The sequence below is a fragment of the Exophiala spinifera genome (genome assembly GCF_000836115.1).
Source record: "Exophiala spinifera strain CBS 89968 unplaced genomic scaffold supercont1.4, whole genome shotgun sequence".
NCBI lineage: Eukaryota > Fungi > Ascomycota > Eurotiomycetes > Chaetothyriales > Herpotrichiellaceae > Exophiala > Exophiala spinifera.
The window spans coordinates 2,108,209-2,135,157 of record NW_015622516.1 but is presented as its reverse complement, the minus strand read 5'-3'; the positions used below and the strand labels follow the sequence as shown (position 1 = coordinate 2,135,157).

The window sequence follows — 26,949 nt, the reverse complement described above, 5'->3', positions numbered from 1 at the left end:
TTCTCTTTCTGTTTCTCTGTCCTTCTTCTTTCTCACTTTTGTCTGGGTCTCGAGACTCACCCTCGGCATCTACCTACTTCCCTCCCTCCAGGTCCCTACTCTAGGGGCGTGCTTGTGAACTAGTTAGGGATGCACCGGCATGCGGGTCTCATGCAAGCCCAAGCCCGAGAAACCCCTTCGAATAAACGCTGCTCGCATTCGGTGCAAACACCTGAGTGGTCACTCTCGAGTGTTGTGGTCAAAACCGACATGACTCTGACAATTTCAACGAGACAAATGAATTTCTAACTGTGGCTGGTTAATGGCACCTTCGCTGTTCAGAACCGTGCTCATCACCTTACTGCTGTTGATGACCCTCAATCCACCCACCGTTTGCCGTTGCCGTCTGGGTTTCAGGCCATCATTATCACACTATTCGCCAACCCCCCCCTCTGACGTGATTTTCAATCCAGTGGCTGGGCTGCGACGCACCTCGCGATTTCCAAGTCCTTAATGTCATGTAAACCGGCCTTGATAAATGCACATTTGGGGTTACCACAGTTATTGTTCCCCCACGGACACTGGTGGCCATAAAAACAATTCAACCGGCGGCATTTCGCCCCGGAAGAGCACGGGATGCTTCTGGCTTTGTACCGAAGCGTGTTCTTCATGGTAGCATCGATCGGGTCGTGGTTGTATCTGCAGCTGTACGATTCGCAATTGTCCCGAAGATGGTGTTCGTTACATAGTTTGCGGTGACTGATGCGATTATCAAATTTATCCAAGTCGGCAGGCGTTGGAGGGCGGATCTTCAGATCGATCCTCTGGCCGAACCGATTGACCGGGATTCCATTTTTACTCTCTCCGGTCCCGTTTACGGCCGTCCCGTTGGGTTTAGTCTTGCTCATGTCAGAGACAGACGACGGCGAGCTGACCTGAGTTGAAGGCTTTGAATTCGGGGGCAGTGGCGCCAGAGGCGTCGATCCTTGAGGAGCAGTCGGGTTGGAGGACGAGTAACTCGAACGACTCACGGTGGGCGTCAGGTCAAGATTACTCTGTTCGGGCAGCCGAGGGTCGTGAGAAGGCGGGTCGGGAGCGGGTACGAAATATGGTACTTCTACTCTCGCCGGCGCCTCTAAGACTGTATCTTCAAAAACACTATCAAACCTGGTGTGCTTGAACGGAAGGCCGCTGTATGCCTTGACAGCAGAAGGAGTCTGGGCAGCGTGAACCAATATGACTTTCGGCATCACAACGATATCGTGACGATACTTGTCGAGCTCGGCGATGTATCCATTATCGTGAGAACATGCCAAAAATATGTGTTGACATTGTGCGTTATTGGCGTAGAACCGGAGGGTATCTGCGCCTGGGTCAGTCCTTATTGCACAAACACCAGGCCTCTCACGGAAGTTTACCTCGTAATTTGCTATCGACTCTCTCCTTGCCATGGCCACAGTCGATAAATTGAAACAGACTGCGACTCTGGGTAAAGGACGAAAAGAATTGATCAATCTGCGAAATGTGATTGATGTATTCACAGGCTACTAGAATTTTTGCGAGGCCGATTTTGTTGGCATAGACACTGACGAGCACATCACAATCAGACGTTATGCCTGATGAGGTCGGAGCAGCCTTGAGATTATCGACCACTCGCATCCATAATTCGTTGGCCGCCTTGGAGCCGCCTGAAGCCGAAAGAGCATCGTAAAAGCACTTTCGGAATTGATAGCCGTCGCCATCGACGAGGACGACGACAAACTTGCGTTGAATGGCAGCTTCAGCCTCTTCGGCTCGCTTCTTCCAGCCGCGACGTGTGGCTCTCTCGTCATCGAGATCACTCTGTAGGACGAGTGTTTCGGAATTGAGGCGTAGACATGTTTGGATCAAATGAGCGACTTCATTCTGTCTAGATTCATCGAAAGTGCGATAGTCTTCTAGGCGTTCCAGCAAATCGTGGTGGGTAGGAAGAGCGGCCATGATTCAGACGCGACTATCATGGGATATGTGGAAGGAAAGCAAAGGGAGTGCAGACAATGCAAAAGATGAACAAGCGTTTGAGAGTGAGCGCAAGGCGCCAAACAGAAGAGAGCAGGCAGCGAACAGGCCAATCAAGCAAAGGAGGATTTCAACAGCAGGCGTGACGATACTGACAACGAAGAAGAACCGAGATTGACAACGACAGCGACGGTACACTACTATGGTGAGACGCTGCGCTGTGAATGTGACAAGACCAGCGCGTTGTGTGTTGGTGTGTTGGTGAAGCTTGAAACACGAATTGGACGAAGAGGAGCCTTGTTAGTCAGTGGGAGAACGCTAGGATTAATTAATTGGTGGTGAGAGTCGTAGGGAGAGGAGAGGAAGGTGAAGGTCTTTATCGATAGGGAGGAAGAGATGAGCTGGAGGAAATCTAGATACACTGTAGGTACCTGATTCTAAAAATCGTGTCTCTTTCACCAGTGGAATGTCAGAACATCGTCTCGTCTGTGTATTAAGCCTCCATTCACACACACTCAGCGGTAATTGTCGGTAACTTCCAGGCACAAAGCGCCCAAGTACCAGGTACCTGGCTAGGTACTTGGTTTGTACTGACACCTGAAGTACCTGTTACACAGCATTTTGCCGAGGTTCAGTGCTGGATGCTGACAAACTCCTAGAGACTCAGGTTTATGCAGCACACAGTTTATAAATCTCCTAGACAACTAATCGCCAACACCAACTCACTCAGCTGGATTAGTATTCATTCATACCTTGCATCTGGAACAATGCTGCATTCTATATAACCTCTCTCAGAATCGCTCAGCTCCTGGACCCGTTCCCATACAAAATACTTCCCACACGACCATCCGCACCAAACCCACAGCCCCTTCACCATCCCAATATGGTTTCCAACAAAGCGTTCATGTATAAGGCTGTGCCCGATGGATGGCCAGTTGCGGGCAAAGACTTGGCTATCGAGGAAATTACGTTCGACGAGTCTGCACCACCGCCCAAAGGTGGCTTCACCACGAAGAACTTGTATGCCACATACGATCCTAGTCAACGAGGGCGAATGCGAGACCCCAGCATAAAATCCTACAGTCCCCCCATGACACCAGGCAAGCCTGTAGTTGCCGTCCAAGTCATTGGAAAAGTCTTGAAAAGCGACAATCCCAAGTTCCCTGAAGGCAGCATTGCTATTCTCTGGGCTCACCCGACTGAATCGTACTCTGCCGTGGATGAGACCGCGGCCGGCAAAGCCGAAGTCATCACGCCACGACCCGGTGTCCCTTTGACAGCAAATCTAGGTCCGCTCGGAATGACGGGCATGACAGCCTACGGCTCCCTATTGGAAATTGGGCAGCCTAAGAAAGGAGACGTGATCCTCGTCTCAGCAGCTGCCGGTGCTGTTGGTCAAGTCGTCGGTCAGATTGCGGTGCGAATGGGTTTACATGTACGAATCCCAATTTCAGGATTTTCGAACTTATCAGGGTGAAACTAACCACTGTTCTAAATCAGGTCATTGGCTCCGTTGGAGACGACAAGAAACTCGACTTCATCATCAACCAGCTCGGATTCACGTCAGGATTCAACTATAAGAAAGAAAATATGGCCGATGCCGTCAAGAGGCTTGCTCCTGATGGATTGGATATTTAGTAAGTCGAGGCTATCGCGGCTCATACAACGAATCTTTCGCCATACAAAACACTCTGCTGACAACCCACCTTCTTCTAGCTACGACAATGTGGGCGGTGAACTTCTCGACATCGCAATGACGAATGTAAGTCCTTCCTAACCAATCTAGCACTGTCATATATTCCCTTTTCCATTCTGTCGGTTCTACCTTATCCTCTGCACCTCGTGGATCTCTTCAAGCATTCTTTCAGCACCATTCAGCATACTGATGTTGTCGAGCGCTTTAGATGAAAGACTTTGGCCGCATCGTAGCGTGCGGAACCATTTCGACCTACAACAACGGCAGCACCAGCACCCCTTACGGTCTGAAGAACTACAGCTCCGTCGTCCGCAAGCGACTCCGATACCAAGGCTTCCTTGTGTTTGACCCTAACATCGCTCGCTGGCGAGCCGAACGTGACGAGAACATCTCCAAATGGATAGCCGACGGAAGTTTCAAGTCCATCGACCACATCACCACGGGCATGGACAATGCAATTGATGGCTTTTTGGGCATGTTGGAAGGCAAGAATTTAGGCAAGAGTATTTTGAAAATTGCGGATGAGTAGGCACATCGCCCGTCCGACTGTAATCGGGACAGCCAGCATATGGATGTGGATAATATGAAGGTGTCTCGCCATCATCCACGCATGCCGCTCCAGCATCGACAGGACACGAGCAGTAGTGAGTCTAACAAAACGGATGTGTGGAATACTGAGATTCAGTGATGCGAAGTATAGTTAGGTACCTATGTTCACTACATGAAGATGCAAGACAGGCAATTCCAATTCCATGAAATTCGTAATCTACCTCTAGGTACCTCGCTACGGGTGAATTTAACGCTTCACCATCGGAGATGAAAGGTTTGGCAGCGGAGCTGGACATGTTGGTTTTGAATGCGTGAGAGCCACAGTCGCGCAGCCGCGGTTTCGGTCTCGATCTCAATTTCAACTCTGTCTTGCTCGAGATAAGACAGAGTTGTCCAATTCCATTCTCGCTACAAATATTCATCATGTCGGGAATCATCCATCATACAGTCAAGCAGAAAAAGTAAGGAGTGGATCAAGGGACCCGATTTCCTTGACCTTCTTCAAAACTCAAGACACTCTCTGTCATGGCCAGCCTGCTTGGACGCGGCGTCATGTCCCATCAATATCTTACACAACGTCCTCACTCTTCATGCTCGGAGGGAAAATGTCGTCAGCGCCATCCTGAAGGCTGAAGCACCAACGAGTGCGACCTGGTGGCCTCGTCATCTCACATGTTCGAGACACTCTCCGCACAACTCGAGCCCACATCTGCTACACCAGTGGAGGTTCTTTGGCAGGAGACAACCATGGCAAGTCAAGACGTCGTCCATGTCGTACGTGTCGGGATGCGAGCAGCCATCTCCATGGCCGGTGCCCATGGCAAGGCGGTGCATCGGCCAAACGATACTCCCAGCCGCATCCTCAAGCTCCTCCTCGTCCTCATTCTCATCGGTGTCCTCCTCGTCTTCATCCTCACTGGAGTCTCCGTCGTCTTCATCTTCACCAGTGTCCTCTCCGTCCTCATCTTCTTCATCCGTCTCCGCCTCGGAGTCCTCCTCGCTCCCATCGTCGTCCACATGTTCCCGGTCGCCCTCGCTCACAGACGCACAGTCGCACAAGTCATCCTTGTCGAAGAAATTGCCACAGGCATAGCAAAACTCGATGCCACACACACACTCCATATGGTCGCACCCATCGACGCGCTCGACCATGGTACGACACGCAGGGCACCGGGCCCATCCATTCCTCGACCCTAGCCTGAACAGCGCGGCCTCGCCGTCGCTCGCACCAGGGCAGACGCGGGATTGTCCAACGTCGAAAAGCCCGGTGGGGCCACGACCGTGCTCGTGCTCGTCCATGAGGCGCCGACACTGTGTGCACGTGAGACGCGCGCACACGAGACACGTGGCCGTCTCCATGACCCTGTCGTGGTGCCCGTCAGGCAAGAACGCAGAGCACGCCGCCGCGCCACAGTACAGCGGCCGAGTGGCGCTGTACTCTGCCTCGACCTCCTTGTACCGCGCGATCACTTCGGCGTCAAGCATCAATCCCCACGTTGAGATGCGCAGCGGCGTCCCGCAGCACCGGGGCGGGAAGGACGCCCGACTCGCGCAACCGGCACGGAAAGCGGCGTTTAGGCAGCCGACGCAGTACCGGCATCCGCATGCCACAGTGAAGATGGAGTCCCTGGGCAACTGGTCCATGCAGGCGACGCAAGGGTATCTGCCACCGCTGGCATCGGGATTGGCATTGGCAGACGCTCCGGCGCCGGGCCCAGGAAAGGGAGCGAACTCAATGTGGTGGGCAGCGATGTTTGCATCTTGTCGGATCGTTTGCAACAGGTGAGATTCTCTGCGCTCGTCTTCTTCATCCCAGAATGAGAGGGTTTGAACGACGGCAGCAACGGCTCTGGCTCTATCCACCTCAGTCGACTGGTTAGGGTCAGAGAGGGTGCCGACTTGGACCAGTTGCTGCTGATGGTGTTGTGGTGGTGGTGGTGGTAGAGGAGGAGGAGGAGGAGGAGGAGGAGGAGGAGGAGGAGGACGTGGTGGTAATAGCGGATCCCTCGGGCGAAAAGAAGGCTGAGGAGGAGGAGGAGGAGGAGGAGGAGGAGGAGGAGGAGGAGGAGGAGGACGTGATGGTAATAGCGGATCCCTCAGGCGAAAAGAAGGCTGAGGAGGAGGAGGAGGAGGACGTGATGGTAATAGCGGATCCCTCAGGCGAAAAGAAAGCTGAGGAGGAGACCTGGCCCGTGGTGCAGAACCTGATGCAACTGTACCTATCGGCCAGCGACGTTGAGCGTTCGGGAGAGCGCTGTCTCTCAGAGACTGCGGTGTTTGCACCCGTCTCGATACCCCGGTGTCGTCCGCTAAGGAAGACTCGCGCTGTGGTGATGGTGGAGGGCCCGGGATAGCTGGATAGTCGTATTCATCACAGTCATCGTTGTCGTCCGTCATGACTGTGTCGCCGTCACTGTCCACCTGCGCAGGGAGGGAGTTTTGCCGAGACATCCTGGATATTTCGAGAAGGCTAGCCTATGAGATCAGGGGCCGGCTCCTGGAGAAAACAAGTGACACCACCACAGGGCCACAGGGTAGGGAGAGATGAGGCTGCTGGCTGATTATCATTCGGGATATAAATGTTCTGGGGGAAGAGAAAAAGACTGCCCCGGAAGTCTGGAGAAGAAGCGAAACGGTCAGAAACAGGAACACAGCCGGGGTTTAGAGTAAAGTACCTCTGAATTTGGTGCGTGTTGATATGAGATGGTTAATCGCCTCAGTCAGTCCTTTGAAGGAGCCCTGTTCTTTGTCGCACCGGGGTTTGGCTCTGTAAAACACAAGGTGAGGATGTCGATGTCGTCCAGATGGGGCCGATTTTCATTCATTGTGGCAGAATCGTCATGGTCATTCTGTAAGTAGTGCAAACACGTAAAAAAGAGAGAAAGGTTTTTTTCCCGTCGTGTTTGATCCAAACATCAGTTGCTTTGTGGACGTACAAGGAATTCGCTGGTCTTGGTGCGGGTCAGTCTTTTTGGGCGCGAACTAATGGTGAGTGATCCCTAGTCGAGAAGCTTTCATATTTGAACGGTACAACTTACCAGGGAGGTAAAACCAGGCAAACAAAGATTTCAGTGGATGAGTCGATCGTGTGCTTGTTCTCTGTCACCGGCACAACAGACTGAAGACATACCACATCAAATCACATAGGAGATACATACGATGCAATGAATCAAAAGGACAATAAACCGGGGAAGAAATTTCGATTGTCATGGCCAATATCCTATCGACCTAGAATACCAGTTGAGGTAGATTTTCTCCCCATCTGCTGGTGCAATATCTTGTCTTTTTAGTACACACGACTTGCGCCCTCACTCCGCTGTTCAGGCCCTTTACGGGTTGGCCTTGACGAATTCGACACCCTTCTCGATGTTCTTCTTGAGGTCTGTAAAATCACGTCAGTCAGTCACGACTCCTTAACAGGACAAATTCAACCAGGACTCACCAGTGAGGCAGGCTTCGAGCAACTTCTCCTCTTCCTTGGTGATGGGACCGACGGGGTTGATCTTTTCGACACCTTCTGGGCCAAGCTCAACCTTGGAAGCGAAGAACTCGACACCCTGGTCCTTGTACAAGGGGCTGTCGACGAAAGTGCACTCAACAACACCCTTCTCACCTTGAGCAGCCTTCAGGATGCTCTCGGCGAATCGGGCACCAGCCATGGCCATGGAGAGAGTGGCGGAACCTGCACCATCCTTGGCCTTGACGACTTCGTCACCACCGAACTGGATGCGCTGGATCAATGCGTCGAGCTTCGCACCGGTGATGTCGCTGTGACCGGATTGGGAGATCAGGGGCACAATGGTGACACCAGAGTGACCGCCGACCACGGTGATGTTCTCATCCGCAGGGTCGGTTCCCTTGATCTCGGAGACGAATCGGGAGGCACGGACAATGTCAAGGGTGGTCACACCGAACAGGCGCTTGGGGTTGTAGACTCCCTTGCTCTTGTAGACCTCTGCACAGATGGGAACGGTAGAGTTGACCTATTTTCACGTCGTCAGGAGAGAAAACCTTTCTCGCAGCACGGGGGGGTTCCTACAGGATTTGAGATGATCAAGAGGTTGGCGTTGGGGGCGGCATCAGCAGCGGCCTTTGCGAGGTCTCTGACGATAGAGGCATTGGTGTTGAAGAGATCTAGAAAGCATCAGCCTGGTTCTACACCAACCGTTCGACGTTCCTCACCGTCACGAGTCATGCCGGGTTTTCTGGGAACACCAGCTGGGATCAGGATGACCTCGGAGCCTTCCAAGCATTCTCGGAGGCCTGATGGTGTTGGGTCGTAGCCCTTGACTGTGCTCTTGGTGTTGATGTGGCTGATATCGGCGGCGACACCTAAACCACCATTGTTAACCTTTCCATCCCCGCAAATGTGTTGACATGTCACCGACCAGGACCGAGCTTGATATCGTAGAGAGCGAGTTCAGTGACACGGGGGTTCAGCTTCATCAACAACGACAATGGTTGACCGATACCACCAGCGGCACCGAGGACAGCAACCTTGGAGGACTGTGGTACCCGATGATCAGCTCGATGTCACTCGATGATTTTGACGTAGATTGACCGTACCTGTCGGCTGGAAGCTGAGAAAGCCCGGCGCTGGACCTGGCCAAACATTTGGCGTGCGAAGAAAGACATTGTGACAGGAATTGAGCCGAGGAGCGAAGAGGAGCAAACTGAGCGTAGAAGAGAACCTGGAGGGGGAGAAAGGAAATTCTGTATGGAGTTCTAGGATACGAGACAGAAGAAACAGCTTCACAAAAGATTGAGCGGAAGCTTTCCCATTGCCCGGACAAACTGCGCACATCACTTCATGGGGTTGAGGCGCATACGGAGACCGGATAAACAATTTCTCCAACGGCCTGTTCCCGTGACTGCGGACTTGGCGTCTTGGACTGCATCTGTCTCCCCTTTCTTCCGTACAGCCGTGGACAGTGCGAGATTTAAAATAGGCCTCTGACGATGCGTATGCTGGTTTTGCGGTTGTAGAATAGATTCATGCATTGATTACTTGGTATAGGAATCTTTGTATGGTCTAGATCTAGAACATGTGCTCCCAGAGAGACTGAATCTTTCAGTCCTTTTTGTCTACGCCATCTCACTCTGCAGACTCCTCTGGACATACTCAGTCTAAGGGAGTGTGACTTTCGCTTAGGACGGAATTGGACATGGATGAGTCTCGACGCACTAGCATATACCATTGTGACTTTTGACTCATTGGACACAGCGTTCACATTTGTTCTCTCCGATCTCAAGAGACGACAATCACTTGGAAACGTTGGTGTCTTCGGTCTCAAGGGCCTCGGTTTTGGTGTCCGGGGCGACCTCCACGGGAGGAGAAGAGTCACTTCCACGGTAGCCCTTCTCGCGCACGATGCCGCCCTCGGTCTCGCGCAGAGCCTGCTCGGCCATACGGGCCTTCTCCTCGGGCGTGGCGCTGTACCAGTGGCTGGCGACGTGGAGGTCATCGCCGAAGACGTCGCCGATCTCCTCAAGTGTGCGACCCTTGGTCTCGGGGAAGAAGAAGTAGATGACGAACCAGTAGACGGCACTGGGAATGATGAGAACGAGATAGAACTTCCAGCCGATCTTGTTGAGAGCGACGGGGGCGCCGACAAGTGTGACCTCGCTGGCGAGGTAGAAGGACGAGAGGCCCAGGGCGACACCGTAGGGCCGCAGGTGGTTTGGGAAGATCTCGGCGACGTAGACATACTGCGTGGCGTCGATGAAGAAGCACCACCAGCAAATGTAGAACCAGATGAAGAAGACGGCGGCGTTGAGACCAGCCTTGTTGGTCGTGTTGAGGAAGGATGCCGTCAGCGAGCACAGAAAGATGAGCGACGCGATGCACCCTGCGGAGCCGATCAGCATGAAGAGCCGTCGCCCGAAGCGGTCAATGTACAGCGCCGTCCAGGTATTGCCGACGATGGTGAGCGTGGTCCAGCATGCGTTGAGAAGGAGGGGAATCGAGCCGCTGAGTCCTAAGCTGGCGTAAATGAGGACACCGCTGTGGGAAAGCATCTGTTAGTTCCTAAAGTTCGCACTCAGACACATCGGAGGGGAGTCCTGTTAGGGGTGATGTGGGCTTACTAGTTTGTCATTACGAAGATACCTAAGCGCGTTAGTGGAAATGATCATTCACTTTTCAAGTTGTGTTTGATGTATTCTTTACCCAAAAATTGATCTCCCCACATTAGCATAAAGGCCATGAGGGCTCGCTTCCTGTTGGCGGCTGTCTTGAAGAGTTCGAATTTTCCAAAGGACATGGAAGCATCCATTTCATATTGTTTCTCCATGAGCCAGAATTCTTGACGTGCCTTGGTGTCCTCTGAATCCGAAGGGGATCTATGCAGGCGCTTGACTATGTCGAGGGCTTCTTGCCGTCGGCCTTTGGAGAGAAGCCATCGTGGACTGTATGGAATCAACTTGCTGCCAGCAAGTACGACAATGGGGAAGAAGATTTGGAAGGCTAAAGGGAATCGCCATGAGAATTGAGCTGCTGGATTGTCGGCTTTCATGTAGTAGCATGCATATCCGAGCCACCCGGCAAGACTGTAGCCCAAAGCGTACATCTATCAGACATCAGCATCGTGTCAGACGGAGTAATGGGAGTCTTTCCGCTCGCTGAGACAGTGATCCAGCACGGTGAAGACGTACAATTCCTGTAACACACTGCCCTTGGTTAGCAAGATTCGTGTGATCTTTGAGGGCGTGATCTTCACTAGTACTCCCCTTCCGGGAAAGATGACTTACGACCATAGCACCACGTGTTTCAGGGGTTGAAACTTCAGCCTGGTAGATGGGTACGATACAGGCAAGGACACCGGCCCCAACGCCAGCAACGAATCTGCCGACAAGGAACATGGCCATGTCATAGGCTCCCGCGCAAAGAGCTCCACCGATGATCAAGACAATACAGCCTATCTGCAGAGTGTGTTTTCGACCATAATAGTCGGCAGCCCATGCTTGAAAGATGCAACCCGCGATAGCGCCAGCCGAGTTCACGCCATTCAGGGCACCGATCATGTTGGTGGTATGGTCATATCCAGGTTCGCCAGCTGTAGCCAGATTGAAGTAGGTATAGAAGTTGGGTTGACCGACAGTCGAGCCGATAACTGCTAAACCATAGGCCGTCGATATCGTGCCTAGGGCAACGAATATGACAAGCCATAGATTGTACTGATTGACAATGATTTTGTTCAGCATTGTAGAGCAGGAAGAACGAGATAGATGATCCGAATAACAGAGAGAGGCAAACAAAATGTCCAATAAAAGGAGAAAACCAGAGGTCACTTGCCGATGTTTTCCCTCTGTTATATGGTGAAGTCGACCTACCTAGCGATATGATGGCATCTCCAATTCGAAACCCGAGGTTATGGGATTGATGGTGGTACCATCCCGTCAAACGGAAGCAAAAGGGAAGCGAGATGGTCGATCTTGTCATGGATGAGCCTCGTTTTTCTCCTGATGAACCACTTTTTAGATGCCGACGACCGCCCATTTGCTGTCCCTGAGTCAGAGAGCAGGTGGTTTGACAAGCAAGCGAGAAGAAAGGCTTGTTCATACACCGGCCACTCTCCATGGGGAATCACCATCTTCAAGGGGTTGTGGGCCTGATAGTGCGGGGAACAACTGGATGGTCATGACAATCATCATCCTGATTGAGAGAAGCAGTCTGAGGAGACACGATCACTGAGCCTTGGGAATATGGCTTCAGTACGCGATCCTGCAAGGTTGGTCGGCCGTGGACTTTGGTTCCTATTGGGTCCCTGGAAAGAACCTAGATGTAGAGTACGTGTCAGTGCTGGACCTATTGAGATTCACTCAGAGACATAACGAGGCCAAGTAGTACTTGTTCACCCCGGGAGAATCGCTGAACTGAGTGAACAACACAATGATTGAAGGCCTTAACAATGGGTCCCGAGCCGAGGTCAATAAAGTTCAGCCCTTGCCAGCCACTCCCGCTGCTTTTAGAGATACAGCGCGATCTCGGAGTGGAGAACTAACACCCGTTGTCAACACAAACCCCTTTATACGTCCTCTGCATTTTCTCTATCCATGAGCTTCCGTTGTTGCGAATATGAAAGGGCCTTTGTGTCATCTTTTTCCAGCCTCACAAGATGAGGCATTGTCTCGACTCTTCACTTCCCTTTCGTGTGCAAATCTGGTGCCCTCGATATAAATATAATGATTCCTATCTCTTCGTTTGCTCGATCTTGACCAGATATACTTATCAGACTGAGAACGTCTTTCACAATGTCTCAACCAAGAGTTGGCTTGTTTTCGCTAGCGAATCCCCCCCTGAATCAGATCTGTGAGTACCTCGAACCATCCGATCGGCGTGCATTTGCCCAAGCAAACAAGTACTGCAACTGTCTCGCGAAATTGGCCTCGCATCATCTTTCCATCTTTGTGGCTGACCCAGAACGTCTACAGGAGGACATTATCCGTTTCTCGAAACTGAGCGAGCCTGAACGCAAGGCAATTCACTCGATTACCGTGAGGGGCTACTTGGACGTCAGTTCTACCAACAATGTTCAAGGTGATATATCTAGGCAGGATGTTATTGATGGCGGGGACGAGAGTTACGCAAACAGCTGCCCTGATCCCTGGGTGACGCTGGCAAGATTCTTGTGTCAATTTCCTGCTCTGAAGAGCATCGAGTGGGACTGTTACCCTCACATGTCAGCATCCATCTTTTCAGTCTTGAAACAGAAATTTCCACGATGCGAGATATCTCTCAATATCGATCTACGTGGTAACACTCACGCTCCTGAAGAAGTGTTCCAATTTGTCGACGAGCTATTGACAACTCCGAATCCTGTGCTGCTCGCATTCAACGGCAGCCACTTTCTGAGCGATCTTTCCATGCGGATATGTGAAGTTGTATTGTGTTTAGCTCGTGGAAATCCTAACATTCGTCGTGTCTCGACAGAAAGGAGCTTCCGCAGATTTGCATCCATCGGCCGGGGCCCACGAGGCTCTCTTCCAAACTTGACATCCCAGGTAAATGCATATCTCCGCACCAAGGCCATCACGCCAGAAGGAATTGGCAATCTAGAGGAGATTTCCTTTGAAGAATTCAACCATCTATTCAGTTGTATCGGCACGGGAAGAGACTTTTCAACACTCACATCCTGGAAACTCTCACACTTTGATTTCCAAGAGCTCATCCAAAATCAATTGCCCCTCGACATCCACTCTCTCAAAGAGATTTCCATTTGGTCTCATGTCAGCGATGAAGAGAAATACAATGCGTTCCTGCAACAGCTTCCACCATTGTCAAAGCTTGTTCTCAAGGGTAATTTAGCAAAGAGTACCTACGAGGTCATTCTGCGCGAACAAACCAACGCGCTCGAAACCCTCGTCTTTGACGTTGAGCCCAAATATCATCTGAATGCAATGACTCCATCAGAGGTTCTCACGCTCTGCGAGAAATTCACCAAGCTTACAACGTTGCAGCTGGCGATCAAACGCTCGGGGGGCGACAAAGTCGAAGTTGACATGTATCGCAAGTTGGGCACCCTGCCTGCGCTGCAAAAATTGACATTGCTTCTTGACTGCTGGAGAACAGACCTTTGGAAAGGACAGGATATAGCAGCTCAAGAGTCAACTTTACCTGACGGCTCTACTGCCGAAGAATGGGAGTATGAAGACCTTTGCCCTAATGCACCACTCCAAAAAGGCGATCTGAAGCGAGCAATGATCAACTTCGCTATGGACGAAGCTATAGCACGAAGCATATTTCATTGCGTCTCCTCCGGCAAAGGACCTAGGCCCTATCCACTAGAAGAACTAACCATGAACCCGCGCCAGAAACGGCTGCCTAATATTTTGCCGCATGTTGACCTGCTGCCGGTTCTCCGGATCATTGGTCGAGAATTACGTGTTCGCAAAGGTATTCGCGACCATGAGCGAGATGTGCTGTTTGTTGAGACACTGAGGGATTGGAACAATGGTTCCTATTCAGATATCGGGGATTTGCTGAGCTGGACACCATGGTTACACGACGTCTTCTCGCACGCATGGCCTGATTGGGACGGGATCACACCCTGGTATAAGGCATGGCACAGCTTTCCTTTGCAAAGTTGCGAATAAGTGGCACTTGTACTTGGCCGGAGGTTGTAATCAGTCGATGTCAAGAGGATGAGGCTAGCCAGCGTCAAAACAAAGTGTTGAAGAAGACGGTGTCAAAAGATCCTCTTATCTCAACACACACACACACACACACACATTCACGGCGCAAGAAACAAGATGGCATTCGCGACATCAGCACTCGTGCCCACTTTACCCGTCCTAGCCTATCCCCATGAGAAGGGCTACCCTGCCTTGTCGTAGGTCATGATAGATTGGGAGACCTCGGCCCTGGGAGGACACCCGTGTGATTTAATGTACACTAGGAGCTGTACAAGGTCTTGATCCAAGTAAATCAAACGGAAGACAATAATTCAATGATTACCCCCGAAGATCAGGGAATAATTCCAGATTAACTACAACCTCCCTAGTAATATATACTGGACCTCCGTAAACGACACCCCCCCTCCTGGCTTCATACCTAGTCCTCGTACATGTGCCTATCTCCATGATCGTGACGGAGTATCGGGGCTGGGGGAGAAACGTGCATCTGGAGACTGTGTGTGTGTGTGCGTGTGTGTGTGCTTACTTGATTACTTACTGTACGCATGTTCGATGAAAGATCATGGCCAGTTTGAGTTGATTGTCCGAGAATTAACAGATGGTGATGGCAAAGTAAACATGATGACACCAGCAAAGGAGTACGACGTATAGTGCTCCGTAGCATGGATGTCCCCACTTAAAAACAGATGTTCGATCCATTGGGCAGTGTTCAGACCTGCAGGTATTGAGGCTGAGATGGATCGGGGCAAATGTCAAACAACGTGCCAGATGATGTTGTACAGTACTTGTACTCAGTACTCCGCAAAAGGTCGCGGCATCGATCCGAACACTGTGAAATTGTGACAAGGTGCCACATCGAAGCATTGGCCGAAGTGCGCCTACTGATCGAAGCTATGACAGCCTGACAGGAGTCATCGGCCGTCTTTCCCGCCCCATCAGACCAGCATTCCAATCCATACCCCGTCAAGTGGAAGACCCATAGTGTACTCGTCCTTCTAGGCGGCATAAAGAGGTCTCCTGGAGTGAAGTGATGTGTCCCTCCCCTTTGTTCTCACTCGTACACGAGAGTAGATAAGACACGGGTATCCTGTGATCCGGGCTTTTTATGAATTTTGAGAAGAGGACTGCGGCTGCAGATCTTGCTTCGGCTCGTCGGCTGGGACAAACTTGGCGTGACGGAGTCGAGAGCCTCGAGGTCGAAAATATAGCTCGGGTAGGTTAGTTGGTGGAGGCCAGTGTATCAAAAGCCAATCTCCACGCTTACAAGAGCCGCATTTGCAGGGGGCCTTGAGACAATTGTCATGTACAATACTACAGCAGTTTGCTGAGAGTTCCCTTGTAAGTTGTAACCAGATGTCCGGGGATCCAAAGCCTCGTCCGCCTTCACTGATACGAATATTCGTGGGCTGTAGGCCGGACGAAGACAGGAGCTGTGGCCCAGGACTCGGAGCAAAGTACCTACTGTGATGGAGGTGTGGAAGCATGCGGGATGTTCGGAGGCGAAGATTGCTAGTAGATGAACTAGCGGCGGGATGGCTGATTCTTTGTTGCTTATTCCCGCATATGCAGCTGCTGATTGGTGATGCGGAGGGTACATGGACTCCGCCAATAGCGCCTCTATCGCTTGGCGGCTTGGCGGCCTCTAAGCGCTTGCTAGACATTTGCTAGTTTGTCCGCCCTTGCATCTTCTCAGCTTCGCAAAGCCCCCGGTGCGTGCCTAAACAACCACCTACGACGACCCCTACCGCCCACAACACATGGTGTCCCTGACTTTTATTATGCCCAGGCCTACTGAGATCTCCCAAGCAGAATGACGCTATCATTATCTGCCAGGACGCGTGGCCTCCGGCTCGTGGCGTCGATATCTAACTAAAGCTATGGCTATTACTGCGCAGTGGAGAGAGTCAACAAACGCCAAAAAGTAAATTCATACTCTCTCACCTTTGCATGCGCTCAACTCTAATCCTTATAATTGTTGTTTTTAAAGATCTGCTTTGGATCTCCTTGTCCGATCATTCGTCGTTTCTGATCATCTTTTTTAATTCCATCCCACACTATAATCGGTACTGTGGTCTTGTTATTTCAAGTCGCTCGTTTTTGACCAATGTATATACAATAAATGGAATTGCTCGACTCGACCGTCTTTATCTCACTCGAATTTCGTCGGCAAGATACCTACAACATCCCAGCACGATACTATAGATCTTAACAGATCACTCGGCCAGGACCCTTGAGCCGTCACGAAGACGATAGCCGGAGACAGTGTACCACATCATTCTACCTCCACAAGCAAGTGTCAAGGGTTGACACTCTGTTGCTCTTCTCCCTCGACGATTGGAAAGCAGTTGCGAATGCCTGAAGCAAGTGAAATCAGGCAAAGACGACGGAGCCATCCATAGCGAAACACCATGAAGTTGTCATGGTTCGCGCTCCTCAGCACGACAGTCATCCTCAGAGCGAATTTGGTCCTTTCACAAGATGATTCCTCCAATCCGGGTGTCAATCCGGACGCTCAAGTCGATCCAACCACACCCTCAAGTTTAAGTACCCAGGCCGAATCGAATGCAAGGGGTGACCCGAATGTTGCCGTTGTCCTAAGCACCAATGCGCACAGCCGTCGAAGTTCTGGTGGCGAGCCAGTGCCCGAGGAAGGAAGTAAGAATGACCTTGTAGCCCGACAGGAGATTGTGTATGCTGGCATTCCACACATTCCAGACAATTGCAGCGACATCCGAGTCTTCAGCTTCCGAGGTTCGAACGAGCCTTACCCCGGTCGCGGAGGAGCCATGCTGGGCACTTTGTGTGCGCTGATCGAACCAAAAGGATTATCCTGCGACTACGAGGATGTTGACTACCCCGCGAACATCTCATGGTCTGGCCTTTACTGTTCATCAGCACATATCGGCACCACTGCGGGTGTGAATCAAATGACAGACTACGTGCAAAAATGTCCAGATTCACGGCTGGTTATGTTGGGCTATTCGCAGGGCGCGAATGTGGCTAGTGATATTTTGGGTGGAGGCGGTGGCGAGCTGTTTGGGTGCCAGCAGGCCCCGAACCCACCACTGTCCAGGGACATCAAGCCCGGGTCAAATAGTCAGTCTCCCCGTCACATCCCATGCACCTCACAGACAGGCTGTGACTAACGTTTGAACTTAGTTGTCGCCGTGGTGACCATGGGCAATCCTCGGAATACTGCAGATCAGCCGTACAATCTTGGCCGTGGATCGAATTATTCGGGCGAGTTGGGACGTTCGGGCCAGCAACTCGTCGATCTCAATAAGTACGAGGACGTCATGGCCAACTGGTGCAATTACGGCGACCCTGTCTGTGCCGTCGGTAGTGAGCCTACCAATCTTACCGCACACTGGGACTACTACGACGAATACTCCTATGTCGCGTCAGAGTGGGTCGTGGCCACCGTCATGGGCTACACGGACGAAAGACTCGACTTGACTCTTGATGGCCAGAACCAGAGTGTGGTGCTGGTCAATAAGACCAGTGATTCTTCAAGTGGTAACAATGGACCTGCAAATGCACATAATAGCTCTGGAAATGTAAGTACCGGTTCTGGAAATGGAAGTAATGGCAGCAGGGGAGGAGGAGGAGATGAAGATGGGGCATTCAGCTTCAGGAGCAACGCTGCGGGCGGTCTGAGTGTGTTGATGCTCGTCGCATTGGTGACTGCAGGCTTGAGCTTCATGATATGAAAGATTTACGTGGCACTGTCGGACCAGAAATATTTGGGTCACTGGTTTTATTTGGACTTTTAGCGAAGCATACGGTTGGATGGTATACGAGAGCGGGATTATATTTTTGGCATATTGAGACGGGCAAACTAATCTCTGGGCAAAATGTACTGATGAGCATGAAGCCATAATAGATGGCGTACCTCCTATGTAAGAATGTATGATGGTCACGGCATATTAAGGTACCTTGAGGATTCGCAGTCCCCCAGCCTTGTGGTGGTCCGGCCTAAAGCGGCAATTGTTTCTACCACAATGAGGTCTGAGGCTTGGCACTGAAATGTTTGATGGTCCGTCCAAAGGCTGCGCAAGACTCGTTGGACCGGCACAGACAGTTGAAACATCTTGCAATACCGCCGTCTCCGAGGAAGAAGAAAGCAGTCGACAGTAACTTGTCCGTGGCTCCAACCTCGTTCCGCCGAGGTTCTCGCAATCTTTCACCTGTTCCTGGCGCGTCTTGACCGCCGACCCAAAGCGTCAACATGAAGCTCGTGAGGTACGGTTGACGTTTTTCCGTTTTTACACACACCCTATGCTCTGAATACCTGCACGTTTTTCTGGCGCCGGGGATGGTGAGAATAACCCATGCTGACTTTGTTTGTTTCTTTGCGCCGGGTTAGATTTCTCATGAAATGCGCCAACGAGACGGTGACAATTGAACTGAAGAATGGCACCATCGTCCACGGCACCATCACCTCCGTCTCTCCGCAGATGAACACGGCCCTGCGCGCCGTCAAGATGACTCCCAGAAACCGCGCCAACCCCTCGGTGCCCGGCGAGACGATTTCGCTGGACACGATCAACATCCGCGGCTCGACGATCCGATACTTCATCCTCCCGGACTCGTTACCGCTCGACACGCTCCTGATTGACGACCAGCCAAAGCCCAAGAACAAAGCTAGAAAGGAAGGAGAGGCGCGCGGCGGCAGAGGAGGGCGAGGCGGTCCGAGAGGAAGGGGTCGCGGCGGCGGCGGAGGAGGACGTGGACGAGGACGAGGAAGGGGGTTCTAGTAGGGTGTCGGTCGACACGGGCGGGACATACTGTTTTGATGTCATGGACGGACTTTCTACGACGAGGCACGAACGCGAACGCATGGCTCAACGAAGTACGGGCAAGTAGGCAACGCAAGCCGGCCGAGCAGGTGGCTGTTGGCCTGTTTCTCCTCCGTTCAGGGGGCCTGTTGGTGGTGTCTGGAAAATCAATGCATTCATAGCTGTGCCGTCGGCGGGATTTTAAAATTTGGATGTTTGAGTTGAGGCCACGAGAGCGTCATTTCGAGGGATGGAAATCAAACATTGGAGCAAACGGGCGTGCTGAATCTCAGAGGGTCACAAAAGAAAAGCGTGTAGCAAGAATAAGGACATGGACACCCAGGCATCGAGCTATCAGCTGCTCGAACAGGAGGTGGAGGCTTGATCCGCGAGTTACGAGTATGGCCAGGCTATATCATGCATGCCACCACGAGAATCACCCAGCCGTGCAATCTGTTCGAGGTGAACGTCCGTGAGTGGGAAAGGGGGAGAGGAAAGCCTCGCCTCAGTACAGAACTTGCAGGTACGTCGTTCAGGACACCGCAATTGCACTGGAGAGTACCTCTAATGAAAGAAATGAAAAAAGTTTGAAAAGCCTATTTGTGTTTTGTTTTTCTCCAACTACTGCATGATTCCTTGCACCGGCGTAGCGAAGTTGATTCGGAGACCGTCTCAGACGGTAGTAGGCACTCTCAACCTACACAAGATCCAGATTGACAGTTTCACACAAGTCGAACCACGAACGACCCTTGACCTTGCCGCTGCCGATGCGTTTGAATGTGCCATTTCCCACTTCTTCGATGACTAGAAAAGCAAACCTATCTTGATTACTTCCTCCCGGATTCTTTCGACGATCAATGAGAATGCACAGAAACTCTTCCGGCAGATTACGTGCACATGTCGACGTAGTACTCTGTGCGCCGGCGTCCATTTCATCGTCGAACCGCACCTCGTTGTCTGGGAAGTCATCGTCTTCATCCCGACTCTCAACGGGAAATCCAAGTTCAATGTTCCCCAGGAACCCGCCATAGTCGAACTGTGCCTTCACGAGCCTCCTCCTGAGCCGCTGCACCTTGCCACGCACGCGGAGGACGGCTCGGGTGACTTCTCCGAAGATGTTGTCGGGGCTCTTCACGGCCACGTCCACAGAGACCAATTCCAGCTGTTCCACGACCGTCAATGTCTCGGACGGCATGATCCGATGGCCTACGCAATTCAGCGCGCCTTCGATCGACAACCATGACCATGAAGGCCCGCGCCATTTCTCGACGCCGTGCCCTGTCTTTGTTTTGTATCTTCCGATCGTCGTGGTCCACAAAAGCGCCATGGGGAAGTCATCCAGCCACATGCCTGCCACGTACGTCGAGCCGGTCACGCGGTGGAATTGCCTTGCTAGTCCGGCGAGCGCAGGCAGCTTGTCACTTGCCGCGAACAAGTCTCTCTGGGCGTAGTCGTTGACCGTGGCCCACCAGCGACGCAGGGCGTGTTTGAAATTCGACGACGACGGAGTGTCGCCGCTGGTAGCAGAGGTGCCACTACTGGTTCTGTTGCGCGGTTCAAAGCTCCCGACTCGTGCAATGTCGTCGAAAGTCGACCCGTTCTCCGACACGCAATGCCGTTCACATTCCCAGTACATTTGTTCGGTCGTTATGTGGACTGTTCGTCGTGACAATGCCCGTTCTTGGAGCGTCCACGCCCTGCTCGCCAAAGGACACCGGTCGAGCAGTTCTTCAAACGAGCCGTCTCGCGCTGAGAATGTCATGACTCCAGACTCCAGCCCGTTCGAGCATGGCGACACGATTGAAATTTTGTCCTGGGTGCTTCGGCGCGGGAATAGATCGTCCCATTTGTCTTTGCACGCCGAGGCGGCAATGGTCAGCGTCGCGTAACCGTAGACCTGGTACATTCGAGCCGTCTGCACCGCCCAGTCGTGCTTGTCGTCCTGGATAATACACAGGGCGTCTACCCCCAGGTACCGAATCCCCAGGGAGCATGTCAACAGCATAGCGTCCCGGATAGTGGTCGGCACAGTGTTGTTGTTGTCAATGTCGTTGTCGTTGATGGAAAATCCGGCGAGCATGCGCGCGTAGTTGTCTCGCGTCGTCTTGAACGAAGGTGATCGACCACAGCTATATGACAGTGCACAGTATCGACCTTTGAATCCGATCGTTTCGCAAAGACGGACGATCCCCAAGTCTACACAATGACTTTCGTCCAGTAGTCTGCTGGGCAGAGGGCACTCGTCACCTTCGGCCAAACCCACCGATTCACACCCGTCTCTGGAGTCGTGCGCGACGACGGGTTTCCGGCATGCAACATGCTCACTCTCGCATGTACGCAACCATTGTGTTATGCGCTCAGCGTATTCGTCGTAACCATTGTTGTTGCCGGCGTGGTTTATATTGATAGAGCGTCCAATGATATCGCCATACAGTGCAAGAGGATCATCTAGGAAGCGAAAACCAAAAGAGATCTTTCAGAGACATTGCCATATTGTTGTAGGAAGAAGACGTGGTAGTAGAAAGAAGAGCGATGTTAGTAGTACGAAGATTGATAGTAGTAAGGGGAACATTGATGGTAGGAGGTAGAGGAAGAGTAATGTTAAGTAGTGTGTGAATGGAGCATTGTGACAAGTGAATACTGTACCTAGTACTCCGTATGAGTGCAGAGTGCAGACTGTATTTTGCCAACTAGAGAATTAAGGTAGAGAAGGTAGGTCTGGTATTCTTACCTGGCAAAGACGTGATATTAAAATCGGCCTCTTTGATAAGAGTACTGTTTCCGACGTTGACACGTAAAGAGAATAGGCCATTTGGTTGCGACAGATCAAATACCGCCTGGTCACCGCTCACAAGCCATATCTGAGACTTTTTGTGGTCTTTAAAGGCCTCGGGAGCAGGAGGACGACGCGAGGCGCCATTCTTGCGTTCGAGAGCCGTGGAGAAGAACAGGCACAGGGGACAGTAGTCGGGAGAAGTTGCAGAGCAGCCTACCGCGGAGCGTTTGAGGGCGTTGTAGCTTGGTTGGTGGACCAGACAGACCTGGAGATTATCGTCATCGTCGCCGGGCGGGAAGTAGGGACGATGGTGTTGACGTTGATTTTACGGCAAAACGCGCACAGGGTTCGTGGTGGCATGATGACTGATGAGCCTGAGGCCGAGTCTGCGTCTGACATCACTCTCGAGGTGGATTTTGTAGCTCCAAATTATTGTACCCGTGTACGGACGTGTATGTGAGGATGATGATCCGATGCGGCGGAGGAGCGAGGCTGAATGAATAGTTCATGATTACTTACCTGGTGTCCCTCGTACTCATTTTCTTCCCTTAGGCGAGGGATTTTTGTTCCCAGACTCGTACAAGGTATTCGCCGCTCTCATCCTTACTCCTCGTCCGAGATGTCTTACCTGTGTAGCGATATGTCCTCTTCTGCCTAGCACGTGAGTCAGCATGGGCGGATAGAATCCGGCAGCCTTGTACGCCTTTCTAGCCTCATGCCCGACTCTGGTGCCCTGTGGCCTCTCACCCAGTTGGGGCGGGAGACCAGGTGCTTCGGAGGCGACGGTAGGTGTTGTCGACGGTGAGTGCGTGACAAGGGTCATCTGACACTGAGATTATATACCTAGGTATAAAGTCCGTATATGTTTATGTATGGTGTATGTATGGTCGCCGCCGGGCGTAATGAATTGTGAGTCGTGTATACTCCGTACTCCGTACTTTGACCCAGTCACGGAGCTCCTCCATATCCCATCATGCCCAGGGATATTCACTGGTAGTAGCTTGGCTAAAACAAGTGAGGGACCTGATAAACTGGTGTAATTCAGCTATAGTCATCTTTCTTTGGCCCTGCGTGCGCGAAAAGAAAGGTCAGAGCAGGAACATAACCCAACAAGCTCAAAGGAAATGATCGTGTCAAGCTTGATCATCTCGATACTCTGAATACAGGCCGGCCTCTCCACCGGGTACAACGCGGTCGTCCCCCGACAAGCGCACAACGACCCACCATGGCGGCGCGAGCCATGTTTGTTCTAGCATGTGATCACAAATAGCACAGGCACCAATGACCCCGAGAGAGAACGGAACGGCAGATACCGCGATGTTCGAGCATCTTGGGCAGACATCCATCTCAGGAAACCAACGAAAAATTGCAGGTTGACACTGCTCACGACGACCACTATCGTGTCGTCTATGTCAAGCCGAACTCTGCCACCAGTTGCTGTCGGACATCCCCAGGTATCGCACCCCACGTCGCATGCAATACATCGCAGGCTTCCTTGCTGATATCCGGAGGAGACCGCAGGTAAAAGACTGCACCCGGCTGCACCGTGCGTTCATAGTTATCTGCCAGGACAAGTTGCCGCCCCGAATCAACGATCGAATACCGTAGGGGAACATAATTTCCTGACGGAGCGCTGCATCCATACTCCGGGAGAAGCCAGAACTCACCCCGTTGGAGCCGAAGACGGAGATGTGGATCGCTGGACCCTCGAAAGGCCCAGAAGGCCCAGAAGGCAAATCTGACAATGTCCTATTGGGCTCCAGTCAGACAGGTAAAGATCTATCTATCATGCGGAGACGAAGACCGAATCGCAAAGGCTGACGCCCACCTGAGTTTTGGCACATGCGGACAAGTGGACCAAGTGTATGTTCCTCAGCTCGTCGATAAAGTAGACGAACTGGCTGGTGGGAGAACAGGGGATCGTCATGACATTGAAGAGGCCTGGAAAGGCTTGCGCAGGGCGCGACTTTCGTGAAACCAATCAGCGAATCTGGCTCTGGACGAGTCTGTGAATCTTGGGAAGGAGGGTGATCGTGGCGGTACCTGATAGTGAACGAGCCGACTATCTTCTGTCCGGCTCTGATTCTGGGCATCTCTGGCGCGAAGAGCTGCCATTCGCACGACCAGACGGACACCGACATCGAGGAGCTGGATGACGTTGACGGAGAGGTAGAAGCGATTCAGCGCATCCATTGATTGCATGTTTGTGGCAAGGGAGAAAATGACAAGTACGCAGAACTAGTAAAGATCGATGCGGTCTGTCTGTCTTCACCGGGCTCATGAACTGGAAACAGTTGGGCTGAGCTGCGCTTTATACCATAGTTGTAGAGACCCTCAAGCGAAGGTGGTCGGGGTGTCCCTGGCTGCACACCAGGTCGCCGACAAGGTCACTTACAATTTCATTTGATTTTGGCTCGATTCAGTGAGCGGCCAGGCGCCAGCCACCACACCGCTGATCGAGGAACTCGAACAATCTGGGCCAATACAGAGCACTGTTTTCGGGAGAATACGAGGGTCTGCCCTGCGTACTCCGTATTGGAGTTTGTAAATCACAATCACACGGAACCTTGGTGCGGGAGACCAATGATGATGGCGAGAAGGCTGAGTTATGAGGATGTTTTCGCCGAAAAACCTTCCCCTGTGGAGGCTGAGCAGTCGCCAGCGCGGAAAGCCAGTCGAGGCTCGAGGCGGTACAAGGGGACGAAAGTACGGAGTACCACTCTAGTGATTACTGTATTGGTGACAAGCTGAGAGGCAAGTATAGCCGAATGCAAGGGCTGTTTGCTCAGGGTGTGCTCAGCCGAGACCCAAAGGGGACTCCTGACCTCGAACGGGAAGGCCTGCTTACGTAGGACGAGCAAAGTAGACGAGGCTTCAAAAGAACCCTCTACGACCACAACCACCTGAACGAAATAGCACAAATAACACAAGGGGGTACGCTTGCGAATACTCACAATGTCGGCCAAAATCACAACATTACCAGGCCACGCGATCCCACCTGCTCCTCGCCATGCCATCACCACACACCTCCCGTCGTGGGAGATGTTGCTTCGTTTCGCAAAGGACAAAGATCCAGAGGTCATCAACATGCTTGAGAGCATGTATCCTCGAATGATCCTGCATAGGGATGTGAAGGAGGTACGTAAGCTTACCTTGGCCTCTGGACTTCCGGCGTAGACACAAACAAAGCGACAGTCGAAAGCTTCAAAATGCATACTGACCGTGTCATGGGACAACAACTAGCTCATGACCAAGATCATTGAATACGCGGGCGTCCAGAACACGGGACAAACTTGTCGTCTGTTCCCGTCCATCCAGGCAGCGCGGGATTGTAAGGTGTTTGCGACTTCGGCGGCGCGAGGCGAAGGAGCGTTGCGGGATGATCAGCTCACCATTCACGCCTTCACATTCGAATCCCATGCCGATGGGGCAATCAAGAACAAGGTCAACGTATATGCTGTCTTCTTCCCGGTGGCGTCAACGAGCGTCGTGCACGGTTTCTGGACCCATTCGGGGACGGGAATCTCTTCGCGGATGGCGGAGTATTGTCTCCAGCATATCGATACACTGGACGAAAGCGAGAGACATCAAAATCTGTCGAGCGAAGCAGTTGGTAAGTTAACGATGGCAGAAAGTCTCGCCCATCATCAGATCAAAGATCGGATTACAACGTTGTTAAAACGTGCTCCAATTGAACCGTCCCGTACTACAAGACTGGCACCTCATGACGTCTACCTATACTCGACTGGCATGTCTGCGATATACTGGGTGCACAAGTGCTTACTGAGCAAATACGGTTCAAAAACAGTCCTTTTCGGGTTCTCGTTCAGCTCAACCATTCACGTCCTCGGTGCGTTCGGCCCCGGAGTAGAATTCTTCGGACAAGGAGATGACGACGATCTTAAGCTGCTCGAGGAATACCTCTCGTCACAGAAGGCGAAAGACCAGAAAGTACAGGCGATTTGGACAGAAGTACCCTCAAATCCATTGCTCAACACGCCGGATCTGAAGCGGTTGCGGGAGCTCGCAGATCGCTATGGGGCGCTGCTGATTGTCGACGACACGATCGGGAGCTTCTGCAACATCGACGCCTTTGGGGTTGCTGACATTCTCGTCACTTCATTGACGAAATCGTTCAGTGGATACGCAGACGTTTTGGCCTCGAGTGCGGTGCTGAACCCTTCTGCATCGCGGTACGTCGAGTTGAAAGCGCTGTTCGACGAAACATACCTCAATTTCTTCTTTGTTGGCGACGCGGAGACTCTTGAGAGGAATAGTAGAAACTACCTTGAGCGGTCGGCTGTGTTGAACAAAAATGCAGAAAAAATCGTCGAGTATCTTGTCAAAGAGGTCGATGACCCACACAGTCCGGTCAAGCGCGTGTACTATCCCACTACCAGCAAATCAGTGGAGATATATCAATCTATGATGAGGCCGGAGACGAGAGACTTCAAGCCTGGGTATGGGTGTTTGTTCAGTGTTGAATTCGAAAGTCTAGATGCGGCTGTTGCGTTTTACAATAACCTCAATGTCCACCTGGGACCGCATCTCGGCGCACATCTGACACTTGCGATCGGTTACTGTATGGGCGTCTATCCGAATGAGCAGGAGTGGGTGGCCCAGTATGGACTACTGCCAACACAAATTCGGGTTTCTGCTGGGCTAGAAGAGACGGAGACACTGTTGGAGGATTTCAGAGTTGCTGTTGAAGCTGCGAAGGCGGCTGCGGACACTCGCACTCTTAACTGACATTGAGTATTCTTGAATATAGTTGATACCTTTATCAAGTTGCCAGTGTCAATTCTTAAATTAGCCATGTATTGGTGAGCAATGACAAGGATTGCGAGGAGTGGTACTCGACAATATGTACTCTGCTATGGTTGTCGAGGGTTGGATTAAAGCGGCAGGGTGACCAGGCCACTTGCCGAGGTTGCTGCTTTACGTATCTCAAAAGACAGACTGCAATACGCGACTGCGGCGACTTAAAGAAATTCATCTACTCCTCATACACCCCAGATATTTTGTTCCAGCGCTCAAGC

The 26,949-nt window shown here is 51.9% G+C and overlaps 11 protein-coding genes across 11 annotated transcripts; 5 read left to right on the top strand and 6 right to left on the bottom strand.

Annotated features, from left to right (window-relative positions):
- Window positions 1-443: 443 nt before the first annotated feature.
- Window positions 444-1,959, bottom strand: PV08_05974 (uncharacterized protein; the record flags this gene model as incomplete). The annotated part of the gene is made up of 2 exons (XM_016380313.1): window positions 444-1,342; window positions 1,398-1,959. 2 exons carry the CDS (start codon window positions 1,957-1,959, stop codon window positions 444-446), a joined length of 1,461 nt encoding a protein of 486 aa, XP_016236140.1.
- Window positions 1,960-2,860: 901 nt separating this feature from the next.
- On the top strand, window positions 2,861-4,202 carry PV08_05973 (uncharacterized protein; the record flags this gene model as incomplete). The annotated part of the gene is made up of 4 exons (XM_016380312.1): window positions 2,861-3,412; window positions 3,478-3,614; window positions 3,694-3,739; window positions 3,882-4,202. The coding sequence occupies 4 exons, from the start codon at window positions 2,861-2,863 to the stop codon at window positions 4,200-4,202; spliced, it is 1,056 nt and encodes a 351-aa protein (XP_016236139.1).
- Window positions 4,203-4,885: 683 nt separating this feature from the next.
- Window positions 4,886-6,673, bottom strand: PV08_05972 (uncharacterized protein; the record flags this gene model as incomplete). Its single annotated transcript, XM_016380311.1, has 1 exon — window positions 4,886-6,673. One exon carries the CDS (start codon window positions 6,671-6,673, stop codon window positions 4,886-4,888), a length of 1,788 nt encoding a protein of 595 aa, XP_016236138.1.
- An 878-nt stretch (window positions 6,674-7,551) lies between these two features.
- PV08_05971 (malate dehydrogenase, NAD-dependent) lies at window positions 7,552-8,857 on the bottom strand (the record flags this gene model as incomplete). Its single annotated transcript, XM_016380310.1, has 6 exons — window positions 7,552-7,604; window positions 7,665-8,205; window positions 8,262-8,356; window positions 8,405-8,554; window positions 8,611-8,728; window positions 8,789-8,857. 6 exons carry the CDS (start codon window positions 8,855-8,857, stop codon window positions 7,552-7,554), a joined length of 1,026 nt encoding a protein of 341 aa, XP_016236137.1.
- A 627-nt stretch (window positions 8,858-9,484) lies between these two features.
- On the bottom strand, window positions 9,485-11,425 carry PV08_05970 (uncharacterized protein; the record flags this gene model as incomplete). The annotated part of the gene is made up of 5 exons (XM_016380309.1): window positions 9,485-10,226; window positions 10,310-10,331; window positions 10,392-10,791; window positions 10,877-10,891; window positions 10,973-11,425. The coding sequence occupies 5 exons, from the start codon at window positions 11,423-11,425 to the stop codon at window positions 9,485-9,487; spliced, it is 1,632 nt and encodes a 543-aa protein (XP_016236136.1).
- Window positions 11,426-12,475: 1,050 nt separating this feature from the next.
- Window positions 12,476-14,317, top strand: PV08_05969 (uncharacterized protein; the record flags this gene model as incomplete). The annotated part of the gene is made up of 1 exon (XM_016380308.1): window positions 12,476-14,317. One exon carries the CDS (start codon window positions 12,476-12,478, stop codon window positions 14,315-14,317), a length of 1,842 nt encoding a protein of 613 aa, XP_016236135.1.
- A 2,447-nt stretch (window positions 14,318-16,764) lies between these two features.
- PV08_05968 (uncharacterized protein) lies at window positions 16,765-18,066 on the top strand (the record flags this gene model as incomplete). Its single annotated transcript, XM_016380307.1, has 2 exons — window positions 16,765-17,452; window positions 17,516-18,066. 2 exons carry the CDS (start codon window positions 16,765-16,767, stop codon window positions 18,064-18,066), a joined length of 1,239 nt encoding a protein of 412 aa, XP_016236134.1.
- A 663-nt stretch (window positions 18,067-18,729) lies between these two features.
- PV08_05967 (uncharacterized protein) lies at window positions 18,730-19,113 on the top strand (the record flags this gene model as incomplete). Its single annotated transcript, XM_016380306.1, has 1 exon — window positions 18,730-19,113. The coding sequence occupies one exon, from the start codon at window positions 18,730-18,732 to the stop codon at window positions 19,111-19,113; it is 384 nt and encodes a 127-aa protein (XP_016236133.1).
- Window positions 19,114-19,831: 718 nt separating this feature from the next.
- Window positions 19,832-22,733, bottom strand: PV08_05966 (uncharacterized protein; the record flags this gene model as incomplete). The annotated part of the gene is made up of 3 exons (XM_016380305.1): window positions 19,832-21,582; window positions 21,866-22,175; window positions 22,539-22,733. 3 exons carry the CDS (start codon window positions 22,731-22,733, stop codon window positions 19,832-19,834), a joined length of 2,256 nt encoding a protein of 751 aa, XP_016236132.1.
- Window positions 22,734-23,317: 584 nt separating this feature from the next.
- On the bottom strand, window positions 23,318-24,112 carry PV08_05965 (uncharacterized protein; the record flags this gene model as incomplete). The annotated part of the gene is made up of 3 exons (XM_016380304.1): window positions 23,318-23,659; window positions 23,739-23,876; window positions 23,954-24,112. 3 exons carry the CDS (start codon window positions 24,110-24,112, stop codon window positions 23,318-23,320), a joined length of 639 nt encoding a protein of 212 aa, XP_016236131.1.
- A 753-nt stretch (window positions 24,113-24,865) lies between these two features.
- Window positions 24,866-26,659, top strand: PV08_05964 (uncharacterized protein; the record flags this gene model as incomplete). The annotated part of the gene is made up of 2 exons (XM_016380303.1): window positions 24,866-25,048; window positions 25,154-26,659. The coding sequence occupies 2 exons, from the start codon at window positions 24,866-24,868 to the stop codon at window positions 26,657-26,659; spliced, it is 1,689 nt and encodes a 562-aa protein (XP_016236130.1).
- Window positions 26,660-26,949: the final 290 nt, after the last annotated feature.